We start from the raw sequence: 26,712 nt of genomic DNA, 5'->3' as shown, positions 1-26,712 counted from the left end.
GGCCTGGTGGATGAGCCGGGTTGACTGGCAGGATGAACCTGCCCACTTCAGAAGATCAGAATGTCCATTCCTGAAGAGGCGGGAAGAAGGCTGGGTCCATGTGGGCATGGCCTGCTCTGTCTCCATCGGGCAGCTCTTACGTAGCACCACTTTCCTGCTCACTGTTGCACGAAGCAGAGGAGCAGCGGGACAGTCGGGCCCCGTCCACCATGGTGTGCCATCACGGCTCCCCATGCTCTGCCTGTGGCCTCTGTGGCTCTACAGAGAATAGCCCTTGGCCCGATGGAGGATCCTTTCCCTAGCCTCCCCACCATAAGTTCTATTAGCCTGGGTAGGACTTGAGGGAGGGCAAAGGTATAAAAATTAGCACCACAATTAGGAACACAGACTCTAGAATCAAAACATCCGAGTCCAAACCTGGTTCTACTACTTCCAGTTATGTGACCTTCAGCAAGCCCTTAACCTCACTGTGCCTCTGTATCCTCATCTATACAATGGGGGTGTTAATAATACCCGCCTCATAGGGCTGTGATGAAGATTAAAAGGATCAGTACACGTGAAGCACTCAGAAGCCTGCCTGGCGAGGAGAAGTGCCAAATACCAAACAAATCCTTTCTGATTCCCAGTTAGGTGCTTGGCTATTTCTGTCCTTCTCACATCAAAGCAGCAACAACGGGTAAACCCTTTGCCAAGAGGATGCCCACTTCTGAGAAGCTGTAATCCCCGCCTAGACATTTTGTAAGAACTGGGGTTAAACTCAGTAAGACACTCCCCAGCCGCCCCAAGGAAGAGATCTTAACATCACTGCCTACTGATTTTCCTCTCTCTCTTTCCAACTTGTAGAGAATTTACAATATTATCATCAACAACAAACCAGGCCTCCGGGAGCTCATCCTTCATGACTCTCTACTTTTATCTCATCAGTTATGGAAATACATGCAAATGAGGGGTTTAAAAAAAACACCAGCGCAAAACAAATGAATTGTTCCTCAGATGCCAACGCATGCGGAATTCACAGACAGGCTGTGCTGGAAAAAAAGCAAGTGGGGCTGGCGAGGTGGCCTTGCGGCCTCTGGAAGACTGGAACACCTTGATATTCCAGGGTGTTGGGCACCCACAAGGGCCCCATACAGTGGTGACCATGGTTTAGACTCAAGGTCATTAATACTGGCGTAGAAGTACTAAACTTCCCCACTTTTCTAAACAGACTTTCTGAAAAATCCACAGGAGACTCTCCATCCCTAGAAGATCACAGGTGGCCAGAGGACCCCAAGGACTGCTTGCCAATGTAAATGGTAAGTTTGGTCACTGGCTCCTGGAGAGGCTGCCAGCAAGGATGGAAGGAACTAAGGGGACAAGAGCCTCCTTCTGAGACCACGGTGACAGAAGGGATTAAATCCCATGTCCGGTGGCCACTGCCTTTAGTCCAGAAATGCCCGTTTGAAAGCATCGCTAGTACGTGTTGCCTGCACCCAGGAAACTTAGCAACAGGTCCATTTTTATTTTATCTTAGGCTCAAGTGTTTCCCAGGATACAGCCAGAAGCCTAATCCGATCTCAGAAATGGCAAACAGATTGAAGCTCACATCTAGACTCTGACTGCTGAGAGTAACTGCCTCAAGTGCTGCACTGAGAAGGATTTAGAAGCTCAGGATGAAAGATAGAGATCCACCAGTGATGTCTGGCACTGGCCTGAGTGGGGAAGGGACATACCCTTGTCAAAGTATTGTCATCCTGGCCACATGCTTCCCCGCGTTATTAACTGAGGGGCACAGCGCAGGTTCCTTGTGAAATTGCTGTCAGTGGGCAAATGTTTAGAGCTCTCCTCTGCACAACAGGGGCATGTGGAGGGGCAGACACAGCAGCAGAGCCTCCAGTCTTGCTCCCAGGGACTGTGGCCTCCTGGCAAAGCACCAATGGTTCCTGACCCGCTCCTTTTTACCTGGCTGGGTCACCTGGGTGAGAGATGTGTGTGTCTCCAGCTTAGAGAACAAAACTGCCAAGGCCTCCGGAATAGGCTCATCAACATCAGCATCAAACGTCAGCTAGCGGGGTCAGCCCACGTCATGCACGGGCACACCCATGGTATACCAAAGCTTGGGGGAGCTGGGGATGAGAGTTTATTCACTGAGCCATCAGCTCCGAGGGGACCAGTGCTTGTTCATCTTTGCATCCCCAGCACATAGCAGGTTCTCTATAAAATCAGAAAGGAAGAAAAGACAGAAGGAAGGAAAGGAGACAAGAAGGGGAAAAAAGATAAGGAAAAGGAAAAATAGAAGAGGAATAGAAAAGGGAAGAAGGCTGGTTTCAGGAACTGCATTTTGTAGGCAGATCATGTTATCCAAAAATAGCTGCAACTCCATCTCCCCTCCTGCCTACCTTCCCACAGTCACAGTGGGAGACTTGCATACTCTCCCAGAGGTGGGTCCATCTGTCTTGAGTCTGTGTGAGCTTATGGCTATGGCAGAACTGACCCTATGTGGCTTCTTTTGCTAAATCAGAAATAAAGCTTCTGCCTGGATCTCCTCAAGTGCCGGCTTTTGCAACCCAGACACCATGCCATGAGGTAGTCAAAGTTGCCATTTGAGGTCCACATAGAGAGGAATGGAAGTCCCTGGCCCCAGCCCAGCCCTGGCTAAGCTTCCAGCCAGCAGCCACCACCAACATGCCAGCCAGGAGAGTGCGCCACCTGGAACTGGATCCTCTGGCTCCCCATCAAGCTATGCTGGCTGATGCCATGGGGAGAAGAGAAGAGCTACACCTGCAAACTCCTGTCCAAGCTGCAAATTTGTGAGTAGTAGAAATGACTGTTGTTGTTCTAAGCCACTAAGTTTTGGGGTGGCTTGTTCTACACCACCACATGACTGAAACACAAGTAGCACCCACGCCATTTCCTTTTCAGAAAAGGCCACCACATGCTCATCTCTGGCTCCCTCCCATGACTCCTGGGTGGATGAACCTGGTCAGCTTCCCGGACCCCGGCTCTCACCTGATATCAGTGCCTGGGAGTTTCTCATAGGGAAGGAGCCGGTCATGCCATAGACGCTGCTGCTGAAGACAGTGGAGGCACCGCTGAGGATCACCATGCAGACAATGGTGACTGCAAAAAAGCCACGGGTCCAGGAGGAGGTGTCCACCTTCACCAGTGCGGTTATCACCATGAAGATGGCCAGGATGACCGTCAGTGAGGCCAAGACACGGATGTGGACCGCAACCCTGGGGCAAGGATGCCAGAAGCCGTTAGACACCCCTTTGGGGCTCCTGTGTGGGCTGGGGCTGGTGAGCCACCTTAAGGGAAGCAGGTGAGCTTAGCAGTTAGGACTATTCACTCTGCAGTCAAGAGGCCTGAACTCGAATCCTGCCTTCCTGGCTCCCTAGCTGTGTGGCCTTGGGTAAGGGACTCAGTTGCTCTGGTTTCAGCTTTTGAACTTGTACAATGGGGAGAGTTGATTCAACTCATGTGGGGGTGAGGCGGAAGAGGTGAGCAGTGTGGGGTGCAAAGGGCAGTGCCTGGCTCGGGACCAGCACTCAGTGGGTACTGCTGCTTTTCACCTTGCTGTGAGGTTCAAGGACACGAGGACACCAGGATGTTTGAGGCAAACCCCTGCTCTTCCTGCCACAGGGCTGAGCTCCTGCTGGCTTTGTCTAGTGTTTAAACAGAGCAGCCACCCACTGAGCTTCCTTTCTCCAAAACTTAGCAGGAGGTTTGGGGGGAAAGGGAAGAAGGGAAGAAAATCATCATCATCATCATCACCATCATCATTGCAAACATTCAAACAGTGTTTAATGCATACTTTTCTAGCACTCTTCTAAGCATTTTCTATATGCCAGTGTGTTTGATTCTTATACCAGCTCTGTAAGACAGGTATTCCTACCTATCCCATGTATACAGATAAGGAAGTTGAGGTCAGAGAGGTTGAGGAACTTGCTCAAAGTCACTCAGCAATGAACCCAGGAGGTCTGGCTCTGGTCAGTTCTCAGAATGATGTTCTACTGCCTCCCCTGGAGTGAGGAAATATGGATGGCACAGAAGCAGTGGTCAGGGCAGGGGCATCCTCCTGTGATGGCCTCAGTCATCATGGGGAGCAGGTGATGCCAAGTTAATGCTGCCTGGGCCCAAGGGAACCCTCACACTCCCTAGCACCATGCCTGAGTATGAGCCATGCACTCTTCCCAGCCCCCATACTGGCCTGGGGAGAAAAGCAGGGAAGGAGTCTGAGAAGCTGCACATTTTTATTCTAGAGAGCAAGAACATCATCTCAAGGGGCCGCTTAAATCATCAGATTAGACTAAGCTTTAAACCAGATTGGATGTGTAGTTAATTTTCCTGCTAACCAGTGGGAGGGGGCTGGGAGAAAAGCCAGATTACATAATTTTTTTTTAATTAAAAAAAGAAAAATTTGAAAGGTAGAAAAAAAATACACACACACACACACACACACACACACACATAAGTAGGTATGAAATGATGAGCATGAAAAGCAAGAAAGGAATTTTTTCAAAGTGCTTTTGTGGCCCCAGGCTAATTTGAGTTTCCCTCTGGTCCTCAGCTAAAGGGAGAGCAGGTGCTGTCACTGCTTTCTAAGGGGTGTGAGGAAGCCCAAGGAAGTGAAGAGACAGTTCAAGGTTGTGGAGTGAGTCTGTAGGGAGCTTGGATGAGAACCCAGGTGTGCTGAGTCCCAGCCTATCACTCAGACTGTTAACGTGTATACTCAATGGTGTGGTCATTCTGCAAATGTGCACTGAGCAACTACTGTGTGTCCAGTACTGTGCTGGATGCCTGGGACACGGGAAAGACCAGCAACAGGTACCTCTGTGGCAGATGCTCCATCAGGAGGCCCAGGGCATCATGCAGCACATCTGAGGGGCACAAAACCCACCCTGGGCATCGTGGAAGGTCATTTGGAGGCAATGTCTATGCTGGATGATAACAATGAATGGGAGGACGTGAGTGCACGTGTCTTGGGAGAGAGAGCGAGGCATGTTCAGGAAGCTGCAAATGGACTCTGGCTGCAGTCAAGATGGGAGCAGAGGAGCACAGAGGTGATGCTGGAGAGAGGCATGTGGACTCACGTGCTGGAGGAGGGCGGGGCATAGGGCCTGTGTCTGTCAGCACCACCCCCTGGGAGAACATTCCTTCACCTAGTCATCCTGGGGAGGTGGTCAGCCAGGTTGCCCATACCCACACCAACAGAGCCATAAACAACAGGCATGTGACGCAGCCTGGGACAATCAGAGTGTTCCCTGCTCCTGGCCCCTGGGGTTGAGTGAGGAATTAGCATGTGACCCACACAGGGTCATGAAGTCTTCCCTGGGACTGCTACATGGAAGCTGTGGAGAGAAGCTCACTGCTGAGATTGTGTCTGGGGCTGCTGGCTAACATCTCGCCAGCTGTGTGGGGCGAGGCTAGACTCGGAGAAAAAGTCATGCAGAGACACACAGAGCCCAAAGGGAGCGCAGAGGAGATCCCCTTGATCCAATGATGCCTAAAGGTGGACCTGCCTTTAATTTCCACTTAAAGAAAGAGGACATCCTTTTTGTGTCTATGTTGTTCCTACTAAAAGTACCCACTAACACAAAGAGGTACATCAGGGTTGCAAGCTGGGAATGACAGGGTCAGAAGCTATAGCAATGCTGCTGTTGTCCTGCCCATGTGCCCTCCCTTTTACAACTCCAGGAGTTGTGTTACTTACCTGGAAGTGACAGGTAAGTAACACCACCTAAGAGCAGCCTTCAACCAATGACTAGGGAAGTTGGTACATAAGTACTCCAGCTCAGCTCCCTCCTGCTCAGCCATGCTCCACACTGGCTCTCCGAGATCCCCAGCAGGACTGTGTTCTTGTCCCTTCTGAGGGAGCTGACTTGATAAGGAATCCTCAGCTGACTGCCTTCCCTTTCCTGTCCCCACTCTGTACTCTCCCACCTTCACCTCCCATATAAACTACTTGCATTTGAATCCTTGTTTCAGGGCCTGATTGTGGGGAACCTTGCATTAAGATGCCCATGAAGACCTCACACTAACGCACATCTTCTCAAGGTCTGCAGGGGCTTTGGCCTGGACAGGAGCTGGTGGGCAGCCAGGTGGGCATCTGGACCCTTGGTGGCCCAGAGCATCTATCTTAAGAGTACAGCAGGGGCCCTGGAGGCCAGCAGTCAAGCCTTACCCTGATGCTCGAGGGGTCCTACATACTCAGCCCTGTCACACAGTGTCCCCACCCTCTCCTAGCAGCTGGAGCTGTCCCATCCACTCCCAAGATAAGACCCAGCAGGGCACGGAGCCTGAGTCAGGAGACCGGAGCCCTGCCCAGCTCTGTCATCTGCTTGTTGTGTAACCCCCGACAAATATTCAACCTCTCTGGGCCTCAGTCCCCTCATCTATAACAAGAAGCTAGACCAGATAATATTAAGGTCCCTAGCAGCTAATGATTCTAAATCTGAAAAAAATTCAAGTGGAGAGAGAGGGTGGGAACAAATGCCAAGAAGTTTGAACCAGTTCCTTGGGGCAAGAAGGCGGCAAAGGCCAGGCTGGAGAGATGAGGCATGCTAAAAAGGCAGGGCGCTGCCTTGTTCTCCCCCAGCACAGACACAGGACCTGGAGGCACTGGGTAAAGATTTGCTGGATGTACAAATTGACAAGCAAGGGAGATCAGTAGTACCCGGGGGGCGGTTTCACGCTGGCCTGAACCTCCCAGCGACTGTCTGCTTCTTGATCCCTGCCACCTCAGCATGGCAGGAAGTTCAGCTGGAAACATCTGCCAGCCTCAGGAATGGCCTCTGCCTCTAACCGCCTCCTCATAGACACAGCCAGGAAAAAGTCCAGCAGGAACGGTGCAGCCTCATGGGAGCCCTCCTGTGTGCCTGTTGCTACAAGGTAGTAAGTTCCGTGAACAGGAAGGTTGTTTTGCAGAGAGCTGGGGGACTGCTTACTCAGGCACCCCCAGGGCAGGAAAGGTGGGGAGGAATCAGAGAGGAGGAGGTCAATACCAAATGCACTCCAGAAACAATGCAGCGTGGAACGCTGCTCTGTCCCCTGCTCTGTCCCTCTATGCGGCCCTTCACCCTCACAGGTCTCCTTCCTGCCTGCTAATTATCTGCTGCATAAACCACTCTTGCCCAGAGCCTCCATCCATGGGCTCCAGGGCTATTTTCAACATTCATCAAGCTTCATGAAACGTGCCAGGTGCAAGCCTGGCCCACAGGCACGAATGGAGGACACTGGCTTCCCTCTCTGCCACTTCCACCAGGGAAGAAGAGTGGCCCTGGGGACGGTGGTGCTCTTAGGGTCTTAGGAAAGTCTAGACTTTCAGTTACTCTGACATCTGGGGTTCTACTTGGAGACAGGGCACAGCCAAGAGGACAGCTCCAAGACCAAGACCCTGGGGCAGGTCTCAGTCCTGTGAAGACGCTTGGAGAGGCTGCCTCCAGTACCCAGGTTGCCCGTCCCCCTACTCCCTGACTCGTGAGGGTTCAGGACCCCAGGGGACTGATTTCTTCATAAGTCTCCAAGATGTAAATCCTCCTTATAAGTATTTATGATGCTGCAGATTTAACATAATAAAACACTTGGCGATTACGGATAAGCCAGTCGAGAAAGCCAGGGTTCTCTAGGAGGGGAGAAGAGGAGACATTTCAATCTTGCATATTAAATAAAAAACAGCTTAGCCCCAGACCATCTTCCCACAGCCTGGAAACAGATGGAGGCCGCAGAGCGTGTTCCTGCATTGCCCTTGCCCCTCTCCTGGAGCCCAGGAGGAGCAAGGGCAGGACAAGGGCAGTAATCCCCTCTGAGAATGTCCTGTAAGTGCTGAGCCATCTGCGGGGACCCAATCTTGGAGGGCAGCTGGCCTGGGGGCCCACATCTCACTGGAGACAGACCCAGCCCCTTCTTAACCACCCCCTTCCATCCCAGCAGCCTGAATCCTGGAGAGACAGGGCTCTCACTAGAAGGTTCTTGGGAGTGGCTCTGGCTGCAGGGGCAGGGGGGGTGCAAAGCTGGGGAACTAGGATGTAGGTGGCTCAGGGGTTCTAAGCACAGATGTAGGGTGAGAAGGTCCTGGTCCAAATCCTGACTCCTCCCTTTCATTCTAGCCAAGGTTGGAGTGCAGTGACGTGACCATAGCTCACTGCAGACTTGAACTCCTTGGCTCAAGCAATCCTCCTGCCTCAGCCTACTGAGTAGCTGGGACTACATGCATGTGTCGTCATGCCAGGCTAATATATATTTTTTTTCTTTTTTTTTTTGTAGAAACAGCATCTGGCTATAGTGCCCAGGGTGCTCTCAAACTCCTGGGCTCAAGCAATCCTCCTGACACGGCTTCCCAAAGTGCTGAGATTACAGGTTTGAGCCACTGCACTCCACCTGGCTCCATCCTTAATGGCCACATTCCCCTGGGTCAGTCACCTCCATGAGCCTGTTTTCCCATCTCAAAGCTGGGTCACAGCAGTTTCCCGCTCTTAGGCTGCCATGAGGGTTAAAGGAGATAATGCATCTGCAGGATATAATGCTCAGAAGTGCTAGGATTATTAGACAGCATTCTCTCAGGGCCCAGAGGCTGGACCTTCCCTGCTACTCCTGACCCATGGCCTAGGAGGACTTTCAGCCTGTGGGACCTCCGGACCACTGAAGAGGCAAGAGGCAGGCTCGGCCACCCTGTAGTGCCCCTGTGGTCTCCTGACTTCCACCTGGAAAATGGGGCAATGTCATGGCCTCCCTCCTGGGTCACAGTGAAGCCTAAGGGACATGACAAGGGGTGACTGAGGCATTACACTCTCGCTATAGTTCACATGGTGATTCTGGAACTGGAAGGGGCTGGGAGCTCTCTCTAGGCTATCTGGGCTGGACAAATAGCCCTATCTTCAGGGCTGGCCAAGTGAGTAGACAGAGAAAACCATGAGGGAGCCGAGGGTTCCCCCCACCACAGCTGTCTCTCCTCTTCCTCGCCTCCCGCTCCTGCCTGCACTGGCTCTCCACACACCCTCTCTCCTGTGAGGTGCAGCCGGGGCCCCTGCTCTGCCCTCCTCCACTCTCCTCCTGGGGTGGGGTCTCTGCAGGCTGTGCCCCCTCTGCTAGGACACTGCATATGGCCCTAGGAAGGCAGGAGTGAGGCCCGCAAAGGCCAGATGGTTGGTGAGAGGGGCTGCGACGCACCTCTCCTTCTCACTCTTCCAGACTGCACTTTGGTTTGGAGAAGGGTGCAAATTCTTTGACCCTCCTTCCATTGGGAGGCAGGTTCTATGTCCCCTTGAAACGAAGTGGACTTTGTGATTGCCCAAACCAGTCAAGTGTGGCGAAAGTGACAGCACATGACTTCTGAGACCAGGCTGTAAAAACCACACAGCCTCTCCCTTGCTCTCAGCCACTGGGTAAGCTATCCTATTACCCTGAGGCCAACGTGTGAGACTACAAAGAGAGAAGAGACAGAGAGGGGATATGAATGGCTCCAGCTCCAGCTGCCATCTGACTGCAGATGCAGGAGAGACTACGACAGCTGAGCCTTGATAATCCCTAGAACATGAGAAGTACTCATGACTGCTATTGTTTTAAGCCATTATGCTTTGGGATCATATTATGTAACAGATAACTGCAATATCCCCATGGCATGATATGTTTGGAAAGACTGATCTACTCAGGCTTAGCATGTAAAAGACACTCGTGGTGCCCTCTCTCCTCCTGTACCCACAGCAGACATCACTAATCAATCCCGGCACCCTCCCTGAAGCCAGACCTGCCTTAGAAACTTGTCCAGCTAGAGATCTGGCAGTCACTACAAATTGATTAGAACTGGGCAAAACAGATTTGCCATCAGTGACCTCAGGTTTTAGTAGGCCATGGCGAACAGGAGTCCAGGTTTCTGGACCATAACGTAGCCATTGATATCACTTAGCGGCAGCTTAGGAGAAATGCAGGCAAAGTAGCTAGGGCTATTGTCCTTGTAAACTCAAATTGAGAATTTGAGCCAACAAGTCACCGAAGGGGGTCTATGGACATGCTAATTTGCCTAGCTAGCTCCTGAATAACTCCTTTCCAGGCACATCCAGATGGAGCCTTTCCTGGCGCTTACCATTACAATGTCAGAACTTCCACATGAGCCTTCTTGGGAGTGGTTGACACATGAGCTGGCGTTACCAGCTTAGCACTGAACAGTTAGGTGACCCATTCTGGGCCAAGGGACTTGCAGACTGACAGGATCCCTGAGAAGAGAAGGGAGGAAGATCCCTGCATCCCCACACACTTCCTACTGGCTGCTGCCACAATGTCACAGTGATGTCACAGCGTATGGCTGGAGAGTGAAAGCCCAGCTCCCCAGGGGCATCAGCAGGGACCTGATCTGATTTCTCACTGTTCATGCACAAATCTGAGCTGCTGCCTCCTACTTGGGTGACCACCACTTAAATAGGCAGAAAAAAAGCAGCTGCAGGCAAGAGGGGAGTAGAGGAGGCAGGAGGCCAAGGTGGAGGCCTGAGAGAGGGAGGAGAGCCGCCTACCTGTTGACAAGCAGGAAGTTGGCCACCAGGCACAGCATGGAGGGCACAGTGGAGGCAACGGCAAGGTAGCTCTCAAAGTAGTTCTGCAAGCACACAAGTGAGGAGGTGCTGTGGTCACTCAGGGATGGAGGTGAACAGTCCCACCCGAGTAGAGACAGGGCCCCTCTCCGTGGGGCTTCTCCTCACTGTCTTCAGACACCCAGGAGCCGTGGGTGAACCCACCTCCAAACAAGGCCTCACCCCATCTTCAGCCTAAGACCACTCACTCAGCCACTCAACAAACAGCTGTACTAAGTGCTAGAGGCATAGGAAGGATAAGATGTCGGCCCTGTCCCCATTGAGGCCCTTGGTACTGTACAGCCCATACTTCTGCCCATGGACTGAGGCCATGGAGACAGAACTCAATGTATGTCTGAAAAGAAAAGTTTGCCCTATCAGCCTTCTCGGCCCATCACCAAAATGCAAGACTATCCACGTTTTAAAGTTTTTAGTAGAGACAAGGTCTTGCTACGTTGCCCAGGCTGGTCTCAAACTCCTGAGTTCAAGTGATCGTCTCGCCTCAGCCCCGCAAAGTGCTGGGATTACAGGCGTGAGGCACTGCTCACTTGGGTTTTCTTGTGACCCAACCACATTCTTGCTTTCTTACCACCAAGTGAGACCTCTTAGAAATACACCAGGCCCTGCTCCCTACAGGGAAACTCTGTTCTCACGCTGGATTTGCTCTCTTAATAGAGCAGCTACAGAAGGTCAAAGCCATTTGGGGGAGTAGCTCCTAGATTGGACAGAATGAGGAAAAAGGGCATTTTCCGGCAGCAGCTCAGGGGTGTGATAGATAATTGTGCAAACACAGACAGATGAATCGCCTGATTATGATGTGCTAGAACTCTCAGCTAAAGCAGCTGTGTGGCAGTTATATGTATCTGTGAAAACTCAAAGAATGCCCACTCATTAGGATGGACTATACTGTGTGTGCATTATATCTTAATATATCTATCTTTAAAAACAAAACAAGGCTGGACATGGTGACTCATACTTGTAATCCCAGCATTTTGGGAGGCCAAGGTGGGAGGATGGCTTGAACCCAGGAGACCACCCTGGGCAAATAGTGAGACTCTGTCTCTACAAAAAATAAAAAAAAAATTAGTCAGGCATGGTGGTGTGCACCTGTAAGTCCCAACTACTCAGAAGGCTGAGGCAGGGGGATTGCTGGAGCCCAGGAGTTCAAGGCTGCAGCGAGTACACCACTGCACTTCAGCCTGGGCAACACAGTGAGACCCCATCTCTAAAAAATAAAAGAAAGAAAGATGTCGCTATGGGCCCCTTTGAGTCTGAAGCACAAGCCTTCCATAGTTCCCTTTGAAGCCTGCAGAGTGCTTTGTGGTCTTTGAAATCTGTGCCCTGAATATAAGGCTGTGGTGGCCTTGTAATTAAAATGATAATCGCAGCTAGTGAGGTCCGTCAACCATGAGCCTGAGAAATAGCCTTTGAGCTGCACCTCATTGTTCCTGCCCTGATGGGCTCAGTAGAGCCTGGACTGGTCTGGGGCAGTCAGTCAATTACATCTTGACACAGTGGCTGGGCATCTGAGGCTGGGAGGGCACTGGGTGGGAATGAAGGAGAAAGGCCCTTAGGAGAAGAGGGCTGCAGATGGGGCTGCGACTGCCCCCAGCCCAAGCCCCTGGTGAGGCCCCTTCATCCAGTGGCTGCTCCATCTGTGTAATGCAGAATCTCTGATGATTTGGTTTCTTCGAGCAGGCTCAGGTTTCCCGAATGAGAATTTTCCAGGTAACTGAATGTGCCTGTTTGTTGATATTTAAGCAGAAAAACATATCATTTACTGTTGGAAAGCTTTTCAGATATTGACCACTGGATAAGACTCTGAGTCTCTTTCTGTTGTCTGGGCCCACTTCTCCGCCTTACAAAGAACTCAGAGAACAGACTTGAGGCCAGGCCATCATTCCATGAGCGCAGATCAGAAGATGGAGATGCACATGGTGACAGGAGCTGACTCAGCACATCCCATGGAATTTACAAAAACAAACCACTTAATTCCTGATGAAACACGTGGTGGGTTTTATTCAATTATTTGCTGCTTTCGCCTATAGGAAAAGTTCTAAAATGAGGCGTGGTGGCACATGGCCCGTGATCCCTGCCCTCCTGGTGCTCATACCTGTGCAATGCCCTCCCCTGAGTGTGGATGAGACCTGTGGCTGCTTCCAACCAAGACACTAGAGCAAACATGATGGCGTTACATAGGACTATAGTGCCCACCTTGCTGGACTCTTTTCCTCCCTTGCTGGATTTGGGGAGGCAAGTGGCCACGTTGGGGAACACTACCTGGCATAGAACCCCAAGTTGCTGAGGGCGGTCTCCAGCACTCTCCCCACTAAAAACTGAAGCTCTCAGGCCTGCAACCACTAGGAACTGAATTCTGCCAACAACTGGAGTGGACTTGGAAGTGACCCTTCTCCAGCTAAGCCTCAGAGGAGACTGTAGCTCTGGCTGACTGATTGCAGCCTTGTGCAAATTCAGGCAGGAGACCCAGCTAAGCTGTGCCTAGAATCCTGGCCCACAGAAACCCTGTAATTATAAATGCAGGTTGTTTTAAGCCACTCATTTGTAGTATTTTGCTAGGCAGCAATAGATTCCTAATTCATGAGGGTTTCCGATAGCTGGGTTCCTGCTAATCAGGGTTTTCCTGAATATTTCAGCCTTCCTGTTTCAATTTAAATGCAGTTCCTTGATGAAAACCAGGACAGTTGATCATGCTCCTTTCTTGGACCCCCCAAGAGACAGGAAGAGCAGTGTGCTCACCCATGAGGGGCACAGAGGATGAGCACACCGGTCCCCGCAGCCCTTCCCCACCAAACCCTCAGCTGAAATTAGGGTTTTTGCAGGTGGCATGTGCTGATGTCAAGAAACTGGACTTAGTGGATGTTGCTCCAGACAGACTCACCCTGCCTGCCCCCTCAGGTTACTCACCTTGGTCCCCTGTCCAGAGCTGTTGGTCCCATGGTCATAAAATCACTGCCACTGCTGCCACCACTGCCACCAAAGGAGGAGCTGACCCCTACAGAGAGACCCCACACCCTGCCAGGCTGTACCAGTGACTGAGGGGCGGGGGATGCTCCCCGGAAGATGGGAGAGTCAAGTCGCGTGAGACCCAGTTTTACCAATGAGAGGCAGGAACTGGAAGGAGCCCACGGATGGTTCACCAGTCTCTCCTCTCCCCAGACTGGCTGCTCTGAATGTGGTGGCTCCACAAGGCTTCTCCAAGGTGTTCCATGTGTGCTGCTGTAAAGCTGTGGCCACTCCAAAATACCATCGTCCCTTGTGTTTGCTCTCTCTGTCCCAGCCCTACTTCCCTTTCCCTCCCTCTTACTTCCCTGGACTGCACTCCCTGATGGAGTATTCCCACCAGCGGTGCCTTCCTAAGAAACCTCCAGCGGCGAAGGTCACGTTCCACTCTTGATTATTTACTTTGTAGTCGGGCAGCTGGCACGTCCCTCCTGGGTTCATCTCATTTGCTTCCAAGAGGTTTTGGGGCTATCTTCTCCCATTTTACTTAAGGAAATGTAAAGACATTTGAATCCAGATCTAAACACACTGTGACTAGGATGGTAACAGGACTGCCCCCAAAGCAATCCATCCATCTAACCAGTGGGGGATTTTACGTACAGTAGTGTCTGGGGATCACTCACAGAGTTCACCTTCCACCGGGACCTGATTCCTGAGAGCTCCCTCAAAAGTCTGTTTTGATTTGTTTTACCCCTGTCACCAACTCCACTTCTAGAGATGAGCATATGGACCCAAAGGCCAGCTCCAGCCGTGGAGGAGTGGGGGGATGAGAATATCATCAGGGAGCTGGCAGTGGGGCCACTGTGTATGATGGTGGAGGCTGAGCTTTGCACAACTCCAGGGGCACCAGACCTGCAGGCTGTGATAGGAATGGTGTCACTCAGAATTATGCCACAGCAGCTCTGTTTACATAGCCAATTAAAACACTGGAGGCCTGGGGGTCAATGTGGGCCTTATAGAACCAGAGGTGAAAGGCTGGGTGTGACTAAGCAAGAAGGTAGGGCTAGCAGGTGGATGCGAGGCAAACACCTTAGGAGGTGACAGGCCTCCCAAGCAGGCTTCTCTGCCCCAGCAGGAAGTCCCAGGGCAGGAGACCCTTAGGCTGGTGAGTAATCCCACGGTGCTCAGCCCTGGCTGGGCAGCTACTATCTGTGCAGGTCAGCGCCTCTTCCTGTTTTCACCTGTCCCTTTGTTTGCTGAAGAGGTGTCAAGCCCATACGCCAGTGCTGTGCTGGCAGCTGGGTGGATACAACGGAGGAGCTGTGGCACCTGCATGCCCTCGGGGAGGTGGGTACAAGCCTGGAGCTGGAGTACAACAGATACAAGGTGTTGGGGGGCATGGAAGGAGGGGCTCTGGGGGGCTTCCACCAGCGCCATCTTGGACGGCGGCTGGAAAGATTGGGGGAAGCATATCAGACAGATACGGGAGGTACAGGTGCCAGTGGGGAGAGAAACATTCCCAACAGGATGGAACGGCTGGCACAAAAGCACGAATGGATGCTTCCCCACCACTGAGGATGCCAGTGCAGCTCATCTGTTGAAAGCAACTTCTGAGGCTTCCTCAGCATCAACAACCTCTCCTGAGCTGAAGCAAACCACACTGTGTTGTCCATCCCATCCACAGGAGGGCTGGCAGAACAGGCAGCCACGGCACTCAACCCCCAGAGTGCTTGTGGCAGACAGGCCCATCAGTCACCTCTGAATTCTCAAACCCATGTGGGGGAGGCCCAGCTCTGAGGAAGAGAGGGATAGCTGTGCTCCTTGAATGTGAGATCTCATCTTCCTGCGCGCCACTATCTCCCTAGCGTTATCCGCGCCCTGCAATGACCTGGAGCTCAGGCAGGGTGGGGGACTCAACATCCAGGCTCTGCTAGTAATTGCACCAAAGTCAGGTAACCCAGGTGGGGAAGTGGGAGCTCTGCAGAACGCCAGGGAACTCTGACATGCAAGCAGCACAGCTTCCAGAGGGCCTGCACAGACCCCAGCCCATGTGCTCTTACACAGCCAGTGAGGGCGAGGCAGGGCTGGAATCGCTCCCATTTTAGAGATGAGCAGCCTGAGGCTCACAGAGGTGGAGGAATTCCCCAGACGTACGTACACAGAGGCCCACACCCGGGAGTGCTGGTGGCAGCATCTTTTGCTGTAGAGCAGGGCAGGGACCAGGGGGTACATATTTATCATCCCCCTACAAATGCATAAGCTGCTCTAGCTAAGGCTGCCTGTCTCCTGGAGGCACAAGCCCAAACACTATCACTGGGGTCGTGGTGCATCACCAGGAAGCCTCAGAGGCCAGGCCTGGCAGCCACGTGCCTTCCCAGCAGCAAGCAGGGATGTGAGACACGCTCCTCTCAGGGTGGGCAGTGTCCTTCTTCTATCTGGCCCTAAGGCAGGTGACCTGCCCAAGCCAGCAAAGAGACAGAGTCTCGCTCTGTCGCTCAGGCTAGAGTGCAGTGGCATGATCCTGGCTCACTGCAACCTCCGCCTCCTGGGTTCAAACAATTCTCCTACCTCAACCTCCCGAGTAGCTGGGATTACAGGCATGCACTACCACACCCAGCTAATTTTGTATTTTTAGTAGAGACAGGGTTTCACCGTGTTAGCCAGGATGATCTCGAACTCCCGACCTCAGGTGATACACCTGCCTCGGCCTCCCAAAGTGTTGGGATTACAGGCGTTGAGCCATGGTGCCTGGCCAGGGTTTGATTTCTTTCTCCTCTTTTTGCAGTGGTAGACAAGAGTAAAGGAATGCACTAGCTAATCTTTTCTCTCAAACTCCACTGCTCATTCCCCTTAGCATTTCCAGAGGTCTATGGGTCTTTGTAGTGTTAAAAAGAAAAGAAAAGAAAAGAAAAGAAAAGAAAAGATTAAGAGAAAAGCCCCCACCTCTGTCAGTTACCCGAAATGGACGGACATGGTTGGCAGCTAAGCAAAGACTATGTTAAAGAGTGCCTGTGGGTGGGCAGCATGGGGCAGGCTTCCAAGCTTTTGCCTTACTCTGCAACCCCTAAAAACAGCCCCAGTGGGCATGGGGGCCTCAACCAGACTGACCCAGGGTGGGCATGGGGGCTCCTCACCCAGACTGTGGACAGGCCCTGGCCCAGGGGTGCCAGGTGCCAGGGTCCCCCCATATGGCGGGTGAATGTGCATAAGCCACTGCCAGCCTGGGCAGGGGGGCGCTTGAGTCACTTGCTCTGGTGAGAAGGAAACTCATTTTCATTCGCTACACTCTGACCCAGTTTGCGAACACCAGGAAAGGGGAGAGATGCTCTTCAAACACAATTTAAAAGCCCACCAGAGCCAGCTGGCCAGATGTGAGGCCCATTTTATGACAGGGCACATTTCCTCTCCTCCACCACACTGAGAGACTCCGTGCTAAGCGTCTCTTCTGGAAGAATTTAATTCCGGGCTCAGAGTCCAGGTAAAGAGGTTTCTTCGGGCAGGGAGGCCCCCGAAATGAGTCCGTTTATCTCTGGCAGACCCTGGTTAAGCTTTCTCTCCCCTGAATGCCATTTGGGCACTTTGAAATAAGTGCAGCAAATTAGTCACGAGCTGCGGCAGACTTGGTGTCCGTGCTGCTGAGCGGCTTCTGCAAAGGAGCTTTGTGTAGCCCCCACCTCCAGAAAGCAGCAGCAGAGGCAGCTGGGCTCCTGCCGGGCGAGGAAAAGCGATTCAAGCCTGGGGGTGGCAGCTCAAGGCAGCAGAGCGTTACCTGGATCACAGGGGCATGAAATTAGCAGCAGCGAGCAGGTTAGAGCCAAGAATAGTTTGCCGTTGCAAACTTGCTGCTTTCGGATAGCTGAATTCTGCAGCCTAGGATGTTGTAGGGGAGGTGCCCTTGCCCTGGGCATCAGCCCAGATCATTCCTGAGCAAACTGAGGTGAGCGGAGGGCAGATGTCCCCATAAGGGATGGGGCTGGTGTCCTTTCTGCCACTTTCAAGGCCCTGTGTTTGGAGCACTGGCCCAGGAAAGTTAATGGGTGTGTGGCCAAGGGCAGGGACCAGCTGGGAGGGCTGGCTGGGCAGGGAAGGGGGGCAATGCCTGCTCCAGGGGCCAGGCAGGAGGCTAGATGCAGCCAGGCTGAATGGAGAGGCCAGAGACCCAAGGGAAGGACGAATCTGGGGTCAGAATCAGACAGGTAAGCTCTGGAAAATGCTGGCCAGACAGACAAAGCCACTGTGGCCACCCTAAGGAAGAGGGTCCCCATCTGACCCTTGCATACAGCCCTCCCTCCTTTGGTCTCCCAGGATAGCTCCAGGCCTGGGCTCACTGTAAATCCTGCTCTCTGAGCACCCAGGGGCTCTTCCCAGCCTCCAATCCTTTCTCACACCTCCTTGGTAATCCCTGCCGGAAGATGAGCAAAGTTCCTGTCTTCTGGAATGAGCTTCCCCGCCTTCCTCCCTGCGGTGTGTGCAAGGCTTTCTGGAGCACACCTCCTCTCCACTTAGGCTAAGGAAGGGCTCTTCCTCCAGCCTAAGCTGACTTCCCGGAGACTCACACATGAACCCCACCTTTCTTGCCTACATTTTCTCTCTTTCCCTCAGGGCTGCTTGTTCCTTTCTCTGCTGGCCAAGAGGCTCTCTTAGGTCTCCCTTTAGGTAAAAACAAACAAACAAATAAACAAAACACTTTGACTCTGTTGCCTCCAGGCACCAGGCCCCTCCTCCCCTTCACTCCACACTCCTTGAAAATGCAGTCCATGCTGCCACTGCCAGCCGTGTCCCTCCCAGCTGCCCTGGGGAAACATTTCCTCTAAGGGTCCTCAGTGTCCTCCTCGCAGCCCACCTGTAACCAAGGCCTGGTCTTGTTCCTCACACTCCAGACACTACATGCTACCTTGTCTAGAGGGGGCTGAATTCATGCCCCAAAATTCATGTCTACCCAGAACCTCAGAATGTGACTTATCTGGACATAGGGTCTTTGTAGATGTGCTTAATTAAGAGGAGATCCTACTGGAGGAGGAATGACCCCTCAAATCCACAGTAGATGGGAAAAGAGGGAAGGACACACAGACACACAGGCAGAGGCTGCGTGAAGACAGAGCCACAGACTGTAGTGATGCTGCCATGAGTCAAAAAATGCCAAAGCAGCAGCAAGGAAACGTTATTCCCTAGAGCCTTGCTTTTCAGCTACCCAGTTTGTGGTACTTGGTGAAGACAGCCACAAGAAACTAATGCGATGTCCTTCCAGCACTCCTCTCCTCCAAATTCACAAGGCCACACCCATTCCCGCCTCCACCACACTTCATCATCTCCGTCCACCTGTGGCTCCCTCCACCACCCCCAAGGTGCCCCCTGAGCTCCATCCTTCATTTCCTGACCTCCTTTTGTTAAGGGTGAGGGTGGTGGTAGGAGAAGCTCACCTCCCCTGGCTTCATGACCTCTACCCACACATCCGTCTCTTCCTCCAGAACAACTGCTTAGGGGTCCTGCTGAGCCCAAACCCCAAGCTCCTCAAATCAAAGGTCTTTAAGAGAAGACTCCCAAGCAGCCCCTCCAAAGGGCCCATGGTCATCCTCCTTTTCTTAGCCCCTCCTCACAGCTTCCTTGGTTTCTCCTTCACCCTCACCCCAGTCAATCACATCTACTGGTCCCATCTCCACATCGCCTGACTATGGCTCACACGTCCAACCAGTCTCCCTTCGGGTTCTAGCCTCTCCCCCAGGCATCCCCTCCACGACTTTGCTCAAGCTCCCCCCTAGGCCTGGCCACCCTTAGCCTACACACCTTATCAATCAGCCTCCCTGCGACTGCCTCCTCCTTGCAGCCTCGCCTCCAGGCCCCTCATGCACTTTGCTGCACTGTCCCCTCGCTTGGCTCCTTTTCAGGAAACCTTGGGGGCTCCACTTGGAGAAATTAACAGGGTATGTGGAGGCGAGGGTGGCTGAGGGCCGATTCGGGGGTGGTCTCAGGCAGCTGCCTAAAGAGAGGTTTTGTTTTCGAAGGTACTGGGGAGCTCTGGGGGCTTCTCAATGCCAAACGGTATGGGGGGCAGTGCTGGGCGTAGAGGGAATCACCTGGCAGAAATGGGTGGAGGGAGCAGATGGGAAGAAGCAGGTGGCAGTGGTTAATTTACCCATCCACCTATTCACTCACTAAAGGTGAAAGGTGGTTGACCTTCTAGAGCTCATTCACTCATTCAACAAACGATGGCCAAGCACCTTGTATGTGCCCAATGTGTTCTAGGGGCTGGGGATGCCAGTGTTCTAGTGAGGGAGGCACAAAAAAAAAAGAAAGAAAGAAAGAAAGAAAGAAAGAAAAAGAAAAAAAAAGAGTCAACAGCAAGTGTGGGGGGGAAAGACTGCAAATTAGGATAAATGCAATAAAACTAAAACACAAATAATTGGCTAACCTAGAGCCTGGACAGAGGGAACAGGGTATGGCTGACCCTGAGTCAGGAATGAGCTTGACGTGTTCAAGCCTCCACAGGGGTGAGCTGGAGTATGGATGGGAATGGGGAAAGGGGGGATGAGGCTGGGGCCCAGGCAGGCCCGGGTGTGCAGGCTGTGGTGCAGGTGCGTCGCAGGACCACAGTGCACACTCAGGCGATGGCAGTTCTTCCTCCTGTCCCTCTCTCCTCTCCACAAATACTCACAGATGGATTCATCCTTCTGCAAATATTTACTGAGCTCACTAAATGTTGTAGACATAGGAGATTCAGCTCAATTCTTGCCTTTATGGAACTGCCATCTAGTCAAAGAAATGGCCAGCAAATGCATAAATAAATAGATAATAGGCCAGGCAGTGGTCAGTGATAGATCACAGAACTGGGAAATAGCCATATAGATCTGTAATAGATCACAGAACTGGGAAAGAGCCATAAGGGAGTGTCCCCAGTCCAGAGGTTGGCAACAGGCTACCCCTGGGCCAAGTCTGCCCTCTTCCTTTGTGTGAACACTGGAGCGTGGTCGGCCTTCGGTCAGCCCATTTGTTTACATGTTGTCAAGGGCAGCTTTCACTCTGCAAGGGCAGAGCTGAGGTCACAAACAGAGACTGTGGGGCCCACAAAGCCTAAAATATGAACCATCTGGCCCTTTGCAGGAAAAGTTTCTGGATCTCAATCTACGGTCTAATATCTTCATTTCTCAAAGGAGGACGTGGTCTCAAGTCACCCAGCAAGTTTGAAACACAGTCAGAAACAGAAGCCAGCTCTCCTGAATCCAGAGTCTTTCTGCCAGGCAGAGTGAGCAAGGAAGACAGAAACCTCATTTCTATCTACCCTTATATCCTGCCTTGGCCAAGTCTCCATGAGGCCCCCTAGTAAGGGGCAAGCTGACTGCTTTGATTCTTTTCCCTTTTATTCCCCCCATGTACTCTCAGGCTGGAACCTGAATAGGCAGTGTAAGGGTTCAGAAACCAAGGGCTCAGAGAAACAGGGAACCTCACGGATCCATGCACGAGTGACCTCCAGCTCCCTGAGGATGAGCTGATTGGAGGCTCAGCCACTGCTGATGCTCAGGCCAGCCAGTCTTTCCTCTTCTGCAGCCTGACTTCTGCCATGTGATAGGGAAAAGAGGAAGAAGACTTTCAAGAAAACTCCCCACCTACCCACGCAGCCCTCGCCTGACCGGGGAGGCTTCTTCATCCCCCCGAGGGTCCCGTGCATCAGTGTCACAAGGCTGATGACCAGGCACAAGGGCCATGCCCTGTGACCTTGTGGTAATGAGGAGGTGGTCTGGGGGTGCTCCAGCCTCTCTCTGTAGTAGAAACCATTAGGGACCATCAGGAAGAGAGAGTCCTTAGCCAACTCCTGGCAGGCACTTCCTCAACAACAGACCGCTCCCGCCTTGGGGAGGCTGTTTCTCTTTGGAGGTGCATGTGGGCAGAAACCACAGGCTGCTCTAGGCCTCAGGTGCCTGCATGCAGACAGGCACAGACGCGCACAGAAGCACAGGCAGTGAGGACCCGCAAGAGGCCAGCAAGGAGGCCCCAGGCACCCAGTGCAGCAGACCCCTCCCAGGCTGCCTGCCTGTGTCGAAAGCGCTGGGCTCCTCAGTGGAGACTCTAATTTAGGTTCCGCTATCTGGACACTTGTGATGATCAATCATGTTAAAGAGACACTTGAGCACTTAAGGTCTGGGCCATCTTCTAATTTGTCCAGGAAATCGCCTCTGGATTTTAAGGATATATGCAGGAAGAAATAAAATTGAAGGCAGAGAGGGAGCAGTCGATAGCCCAGAGGGCAAGGGAGCATAGCGCAGGTGGGGAAAAAGGGGTCGTGAGCACTTAGGGAGAAAATAAGAAAAGAACTAGAGAAGCTGAGGCCACCAAAGGCATGACTGACAGTGTTTCAAACTAGGCTTTTTTTCCCCCCTCTGTAGGACGCAGCAAGAGCTAAAAACAGAAGAAAAAGCCATCACAGGTATATTATTTATTGGGAATGGCACGCTGGCTGGGCCCGCAGTTAGAATCAGAGGGTGGACAAGGGGATTTTTTAAAATGACTCACTTTTGGTTCTAATTTTTAAAAATGGTTTAGAGCAGCCATCCACGCCAGCCAAAGCAACTGGCAGCCACTCACGCACACCCAGTGGCAGAAATCCTGAAGCCCCCCGCATCCTGCCTGACCTCAGACTCCCCATCTCCTCTCCTAGGATGACAAAGCTCAGGCAAAATCCCACTTTAATACGCTTCTTTCTATGTGGGGAGGAGGGGTGTTGTACCCTTCTCCACTCCTGGGAATTCTGCTCTTAAAAAGTGGATTACTGGCACGGTGCGGTGGCTCACGCCTGTAATCCCAGCACTTTGAGAGGCCAAGGTGGGTGGATCACTTGAGGTCAGGAGTTCAAGACCAACCTGGCCAACATGGTGAAACCCTATCTCTGCTACAAATACAAAAATTAGCCAGGCGTGGTAGCAGGCTTCTGTAATCCCAGCTATTCAGGAGGCTGAGGCAGGAGAATTGCTTGAACCTGGGAGGCGGAGTGAACCCAGGAGCTGAGATCGCACCACTTCACTCCAGCGTGGGCGATACAGCGAGACTGTCTCAAAAAAAAAAAAAAAGAAAAGAAAAGAAAAAGAAAAAAAGAATAAAAGAGGATTGCCAAAGGGAGTCTAAACATTGTTTCCATTTGGAGAGAGATCTGAGTAGCACTAAAATGGGTCTGCAGGAACACCACCTGGCACAAAGGAGAGACTCCTGAATACCTGTTCCCCTGGCCAGCTGGCATCAGGACCACCTGGCAACAATGCCCAGGCCTCACCCGGGGAGCTAAAGTCATCACAGAAAGGTCCAGGAATCCAGGTATTTGCCAAATGTCCCAGGAAATCTGATACTGATTCAGGTACCCTGGGCTGCGGCCCCCATCCTGGTCTTATTAGCTATGTGACACCAACGAGTTACTTACTGTCTCTACTTTCCTCCTCTGTAGAATGAGGACATGCCACATCCTCATAGATGGCTACAAAGTTAGGGGGAAACAGGCAGAGCAGGGTTGTTCAAACTACAGGTTGCACAGCTCATTAAAGAATATGAAATCCATTTGATGGGTCATGATCAGAATTTTACTTTATTCTATTTAATCCTTTGTTGGCTTCTTTCTTACTAAAGGTGAGTGAGCTGTCTGCATCTTTTTCTGGGACCCTTCTCTGTGCACCCAAGCCCTCTGGCCTGCTCATGGACCTCGCTCAGGTAAGCTCCCTCTTCTTCATCACGAGTTTTTCCTTCTCTGCTGGATCATTTTTTTTTTTTTTTTTTGCATTTGCTTCCGCACACAAACTGCCTGCTATGTCTCTCGTATTAAAAATAAAAGAGCAGAACATTCTTCCCCTTCTGAATCACAGTTCCCTGCAGCTTGTGCCTCATTGTCCTGCTCCCATTTAAAGCAAAATTCCTTGAGTTTGCTGTCTCCTCTGCCTCTCCCCCCATCCTCCACAATGCTGTTCCCCAAGGTCACTATGAACCTGCACAAGGTCAAATGCTCCATCCTCATCCTGCAAGGCTTACAACCAGCACTGTCACTGTTGATCACTTGCTCCTCCTTGAAACTGCAGTCAGAGTGGAGTTTCCTTTTTTTAAGTACAGATGCAGCTTCATGAAACTGTTGTCTGCATTATAGACACAAAGGTCTTGCCAGGTGAGATAGCCATCATGCTCAAAAAAATTTTGAAAACGCTGACATAAAGCACTGAGGTTAAGATCATAGATACATGGGTTGACAGGACCCCAGTCTGAGTCCTAGTTGTCACTTACTTTGTACCTGGGGGCAAATGACTTAAACTTTTTCAACCTTGGTTTCCTTCTCTGTGTAATGGGCATAATCAACCTATGTCTTCAGACTCTAAAAAAAAACAAAAGATCATGGAAAACAAAAAAACAAAAAAAAGTTCTAGCATACAGTAGATTGCTTAATAAATATTGCTGAGTTAATGAATGAATTTGTACCCTTAGCAGTGCCTGGCACATGGTAAGAGTTTAGTAAAGGTAGTGAATGTTGGGATTTAGCAAAGTCCTCACACAGCGGCCACCACCTTATAAGGTACGCCATAACTGTCAGGACTTTCCGCCCTACCTGTGTCTGCAGCGTTATGTAAATGCTGCCAGGTGGGTCTGTGGGCAGAAGGCCCAGGGGCCACAGAGCCTGTCCCCAACCCACACAGTAGGTAAGGGCACTGGTAGACTAGAGTCCCTCTGTTGCCAAATCTGGGTTCCTCCCAGCTACCTTGTGGTCCTATGAGACAGGACCAATCCACCTTTCACCCAGCTATGGAGCCTTTACCAAATAGTTGTCCTATGACTCTTAAACCTCTGGGAACAGGGAGCCTCCAATCCCTGATACAGCATAGAGAGGTTACCCAGCTGGGTCAGGACCTCAGGACTGCCTCTCTTCTGCTCTCCAGTTTCACTTGCTCTTGCTTTGTGCCACCCCAGGTGTAGGATGCCCACATTGAGCCCAGTTGGCCCTATCACTCCTTTTCCAGGAGTCTGGGAAATTGGAAGGAAGAGGAGGGTGGCTGTGGAGCCCCCATCTCCTAACTACAGCCCTTGGCCCCCTGGCCCAGCAAAGGGGAGCATTACCAAGAGAAAGGGCAAAGGCTCCTCCAGGGGCCACCACTGGCTGGCGTGGAACTGTGGGCTCGCGGGTGCAGCTCAAGCCCAGAGCATTTCCGTCAGACAAGCATCGAACCCTCCAACCACCTACATTTGTAGGGAGCCCCATGAGGCACCCCATACTCTAAGGTAGACTAGGCCAACTCCTTGCACTTCCCGCAGGATGGTGGCCCTAATTCTCCAAGGGGGAAACTGTCCCCTTCACTGCTAGGTTTGACAACTTGACTTGCATGGCAGGAAGTTCTCCGAGAAGGCTCACCTAAGTCTCTCATGATGTAGCCTTTGTCTGTTTAATGGGTTGATGGGTACTCTAGTGGAGGCAGAGGACAGCTGCTTTTTCCCCCCATGTGGTAACGTTTTACTTGAATCACAGTCCTTTTTGTTTTGAGACTGGGGTTTCACTATGTTGCCAAGTCTGGTCACGAACTCCTAGGCCCAAGCTCACTGTTCTGTTCTCCCATCTCAGCCTCCTGAGCAGCTGGGACTACAGGTACACACCACCATGCCTGGCCTGGATCATGGTTATCTGGCTACACATTAGCCTTATCTGGAGAACTTAAAACGCTTGTGCCCAGGCCCCTCAGAAGGAATTAGAATTGGGTGAGTGGAACACGTGGGACGTGGGGTATTTTCTTTTCTGTTTTCTTTTTTGAGACAGATTCTTGCTCTGTTGCCCAGGCTGAAGTGCATTGGCACGATCTTGGTTTACTGCAGCCTCTGCCTCCCAGGTTCCAGTGATTCTCCTGCCTCAGCTTCCTGGGTAGCTGGGATTACAGGTGCATGCAGGTGGGGTATTTTTTTTAAAGCTTCCCAGGTGATCCCGATGTGCAGCCAGGGCTGAGAGTGCCAAGGTAGACAGATAGCTTAGAGAACACGCTGGTTATAAGCATGGGCCCTGCAGTTCTATTACTTGCTAGCAAGTGACCTTAGGTCAGTGGCCTAAAATCTGTGAGGCTTGATTTCATTTGGCAACTCACCAGGATGTCATGTGGAAGGAAGACGGCAGGTCAAGTGGGAGGTGGGTACAGGCTGCATGGCAGGGACTTGGTAACCTCTGATAACCTGTCCTCCAGCTTCCTCTTCTCCACATAAGCTCATCCTGCTTCCTTTGAACACTTCCTCCTCGGACTGGGAGGTCCGCACTTCAAGGGCAGATCAGTCCTGCTTCTTCGCAGGGCTGAGAGACTGGACCAGAACTAAGGGACTGGAAATAAGGGGAGGGGATGCCCTATGTCCCCCACTTGCTGAACCAGGACAACCTGGCTACCTTCCCTATGGCAGGAACCCCACTTCATGTCTATGCCAACACACCTGAAAGATCAGAACTCCTTTACTGGTAGCCACTGTGACTCCCAGAGCTTCTTCTGCTCCCTTGCAGAGCCATGGCATCACTCTCATGGATTGGGTTGTGGAGCTTTCCTTCTCAGCCTTATGATAACTAATGTGACAAATATTTATGTGCTGGGTGCCATGCCAGGTGTGCCAGGGGCACAGGATGTAGAGTAAGAGAGTTTTATTCACTGGCGGGGGAGGCCTCCTCATCTGTCATGGTGGATGATAACAGTTCCTGACCTACAGGGGTGCTGCGGGGCTGCATGAGATAATGCAGGCAAAGTGCTGAGAGCCGCGGCTCCCACCCAGCCAGCGCTCGGTCTCCATGAGCCGTAGGGCAGGATGTGATGGGGAAATATGATGCTGCCCTGAAGACCCAGACGTGGAGCCCCTAACTCAGAGAGGTGGCTTCAGGGACGTGCCACAGAGACGAGATGATTCTGTCTCCTGCCTCACCCCTGGGACTGAGTGGTGGGGTGCCTCCTGGTCAGATGGGGGGATGGACAGGGGCATCAGTAGAGTGCCTGGCCCGGGTCCCAGCCCTGCTGACACCAAGTCAGGCTGTAGATCCCACCCATGACCTGGCCGTGTCCTGCAGTCCCTCAGAGAGGAGTCCCTGGGCAGACTGAGGTACACAGGAAGGAAGGTGTGGAGAGCGACTGTGGGGGCCTTGCAGCAAGGAATGGCCAGGAGAAGGTACAGACACTCTTCTCTCCGGGGCAGGAAGTGGGGCTTGTCCAGCTCACTGTTCTGTTCTAGGCCAAGGGCAGCC

The 26,712-nt window shown here is 52.1% G+C and overlaps 1 protein-coding gene across 6 annotated transcripts in view; it reads right to left on the bottom strand.

Annotated features, from left to right (window-relative positions):
- Positions 1-26,712, bottom strand: part of SLC29A3 (solute carrier family 29 member 3) — a 49,993-nt gene that overhangs the window by 8,648 nt on the left and 14,633 nt on the right. For 3 of the 6 annotated variants that reach the window (XM_033208435.1, XM_033208433.1, XM_033208434.1), the window contains exon 3: positions 2,989-3,215. In XM_033208435.1, the coding sequence (XP_033064326.1) occupies positions 2,989-3,215 (227 nt within the window). Of the gene's footprint in view, positions 1-2,988; positions 3,216-10,484; positions 10,568-12,424; positions 12,584-13,466; positions 14,040-26,712 lie in introns of those variants that run through there. The other 3 variants (XM_033208431.1, XM_033208432.1, XM_033208436.1) reach the window with 2 other exon arrangements.

The sequence above is a fragment of the Trachypithecus francoisi genome, unplaced genomic scaffold (assembly GCF_009764315.1).
Source record: "Trachypithecus francoisi isolate TF-2019V2 unplaced genomic scaffold, Tfra_2.0 Lachesis_group9, whole genome shotgun sequence".
Taxonomy (NCBI): Eukaryota; Metazoa; Chordata; class Mammalia; order Primates; family Cercopithecidae; genus Trachypithecus; species Trachypithecus francoisi.
Note: the sequence above shows the minus strand (reverse complement) of the source record. Positions and strands in the feature narration are given on the sequence as shown.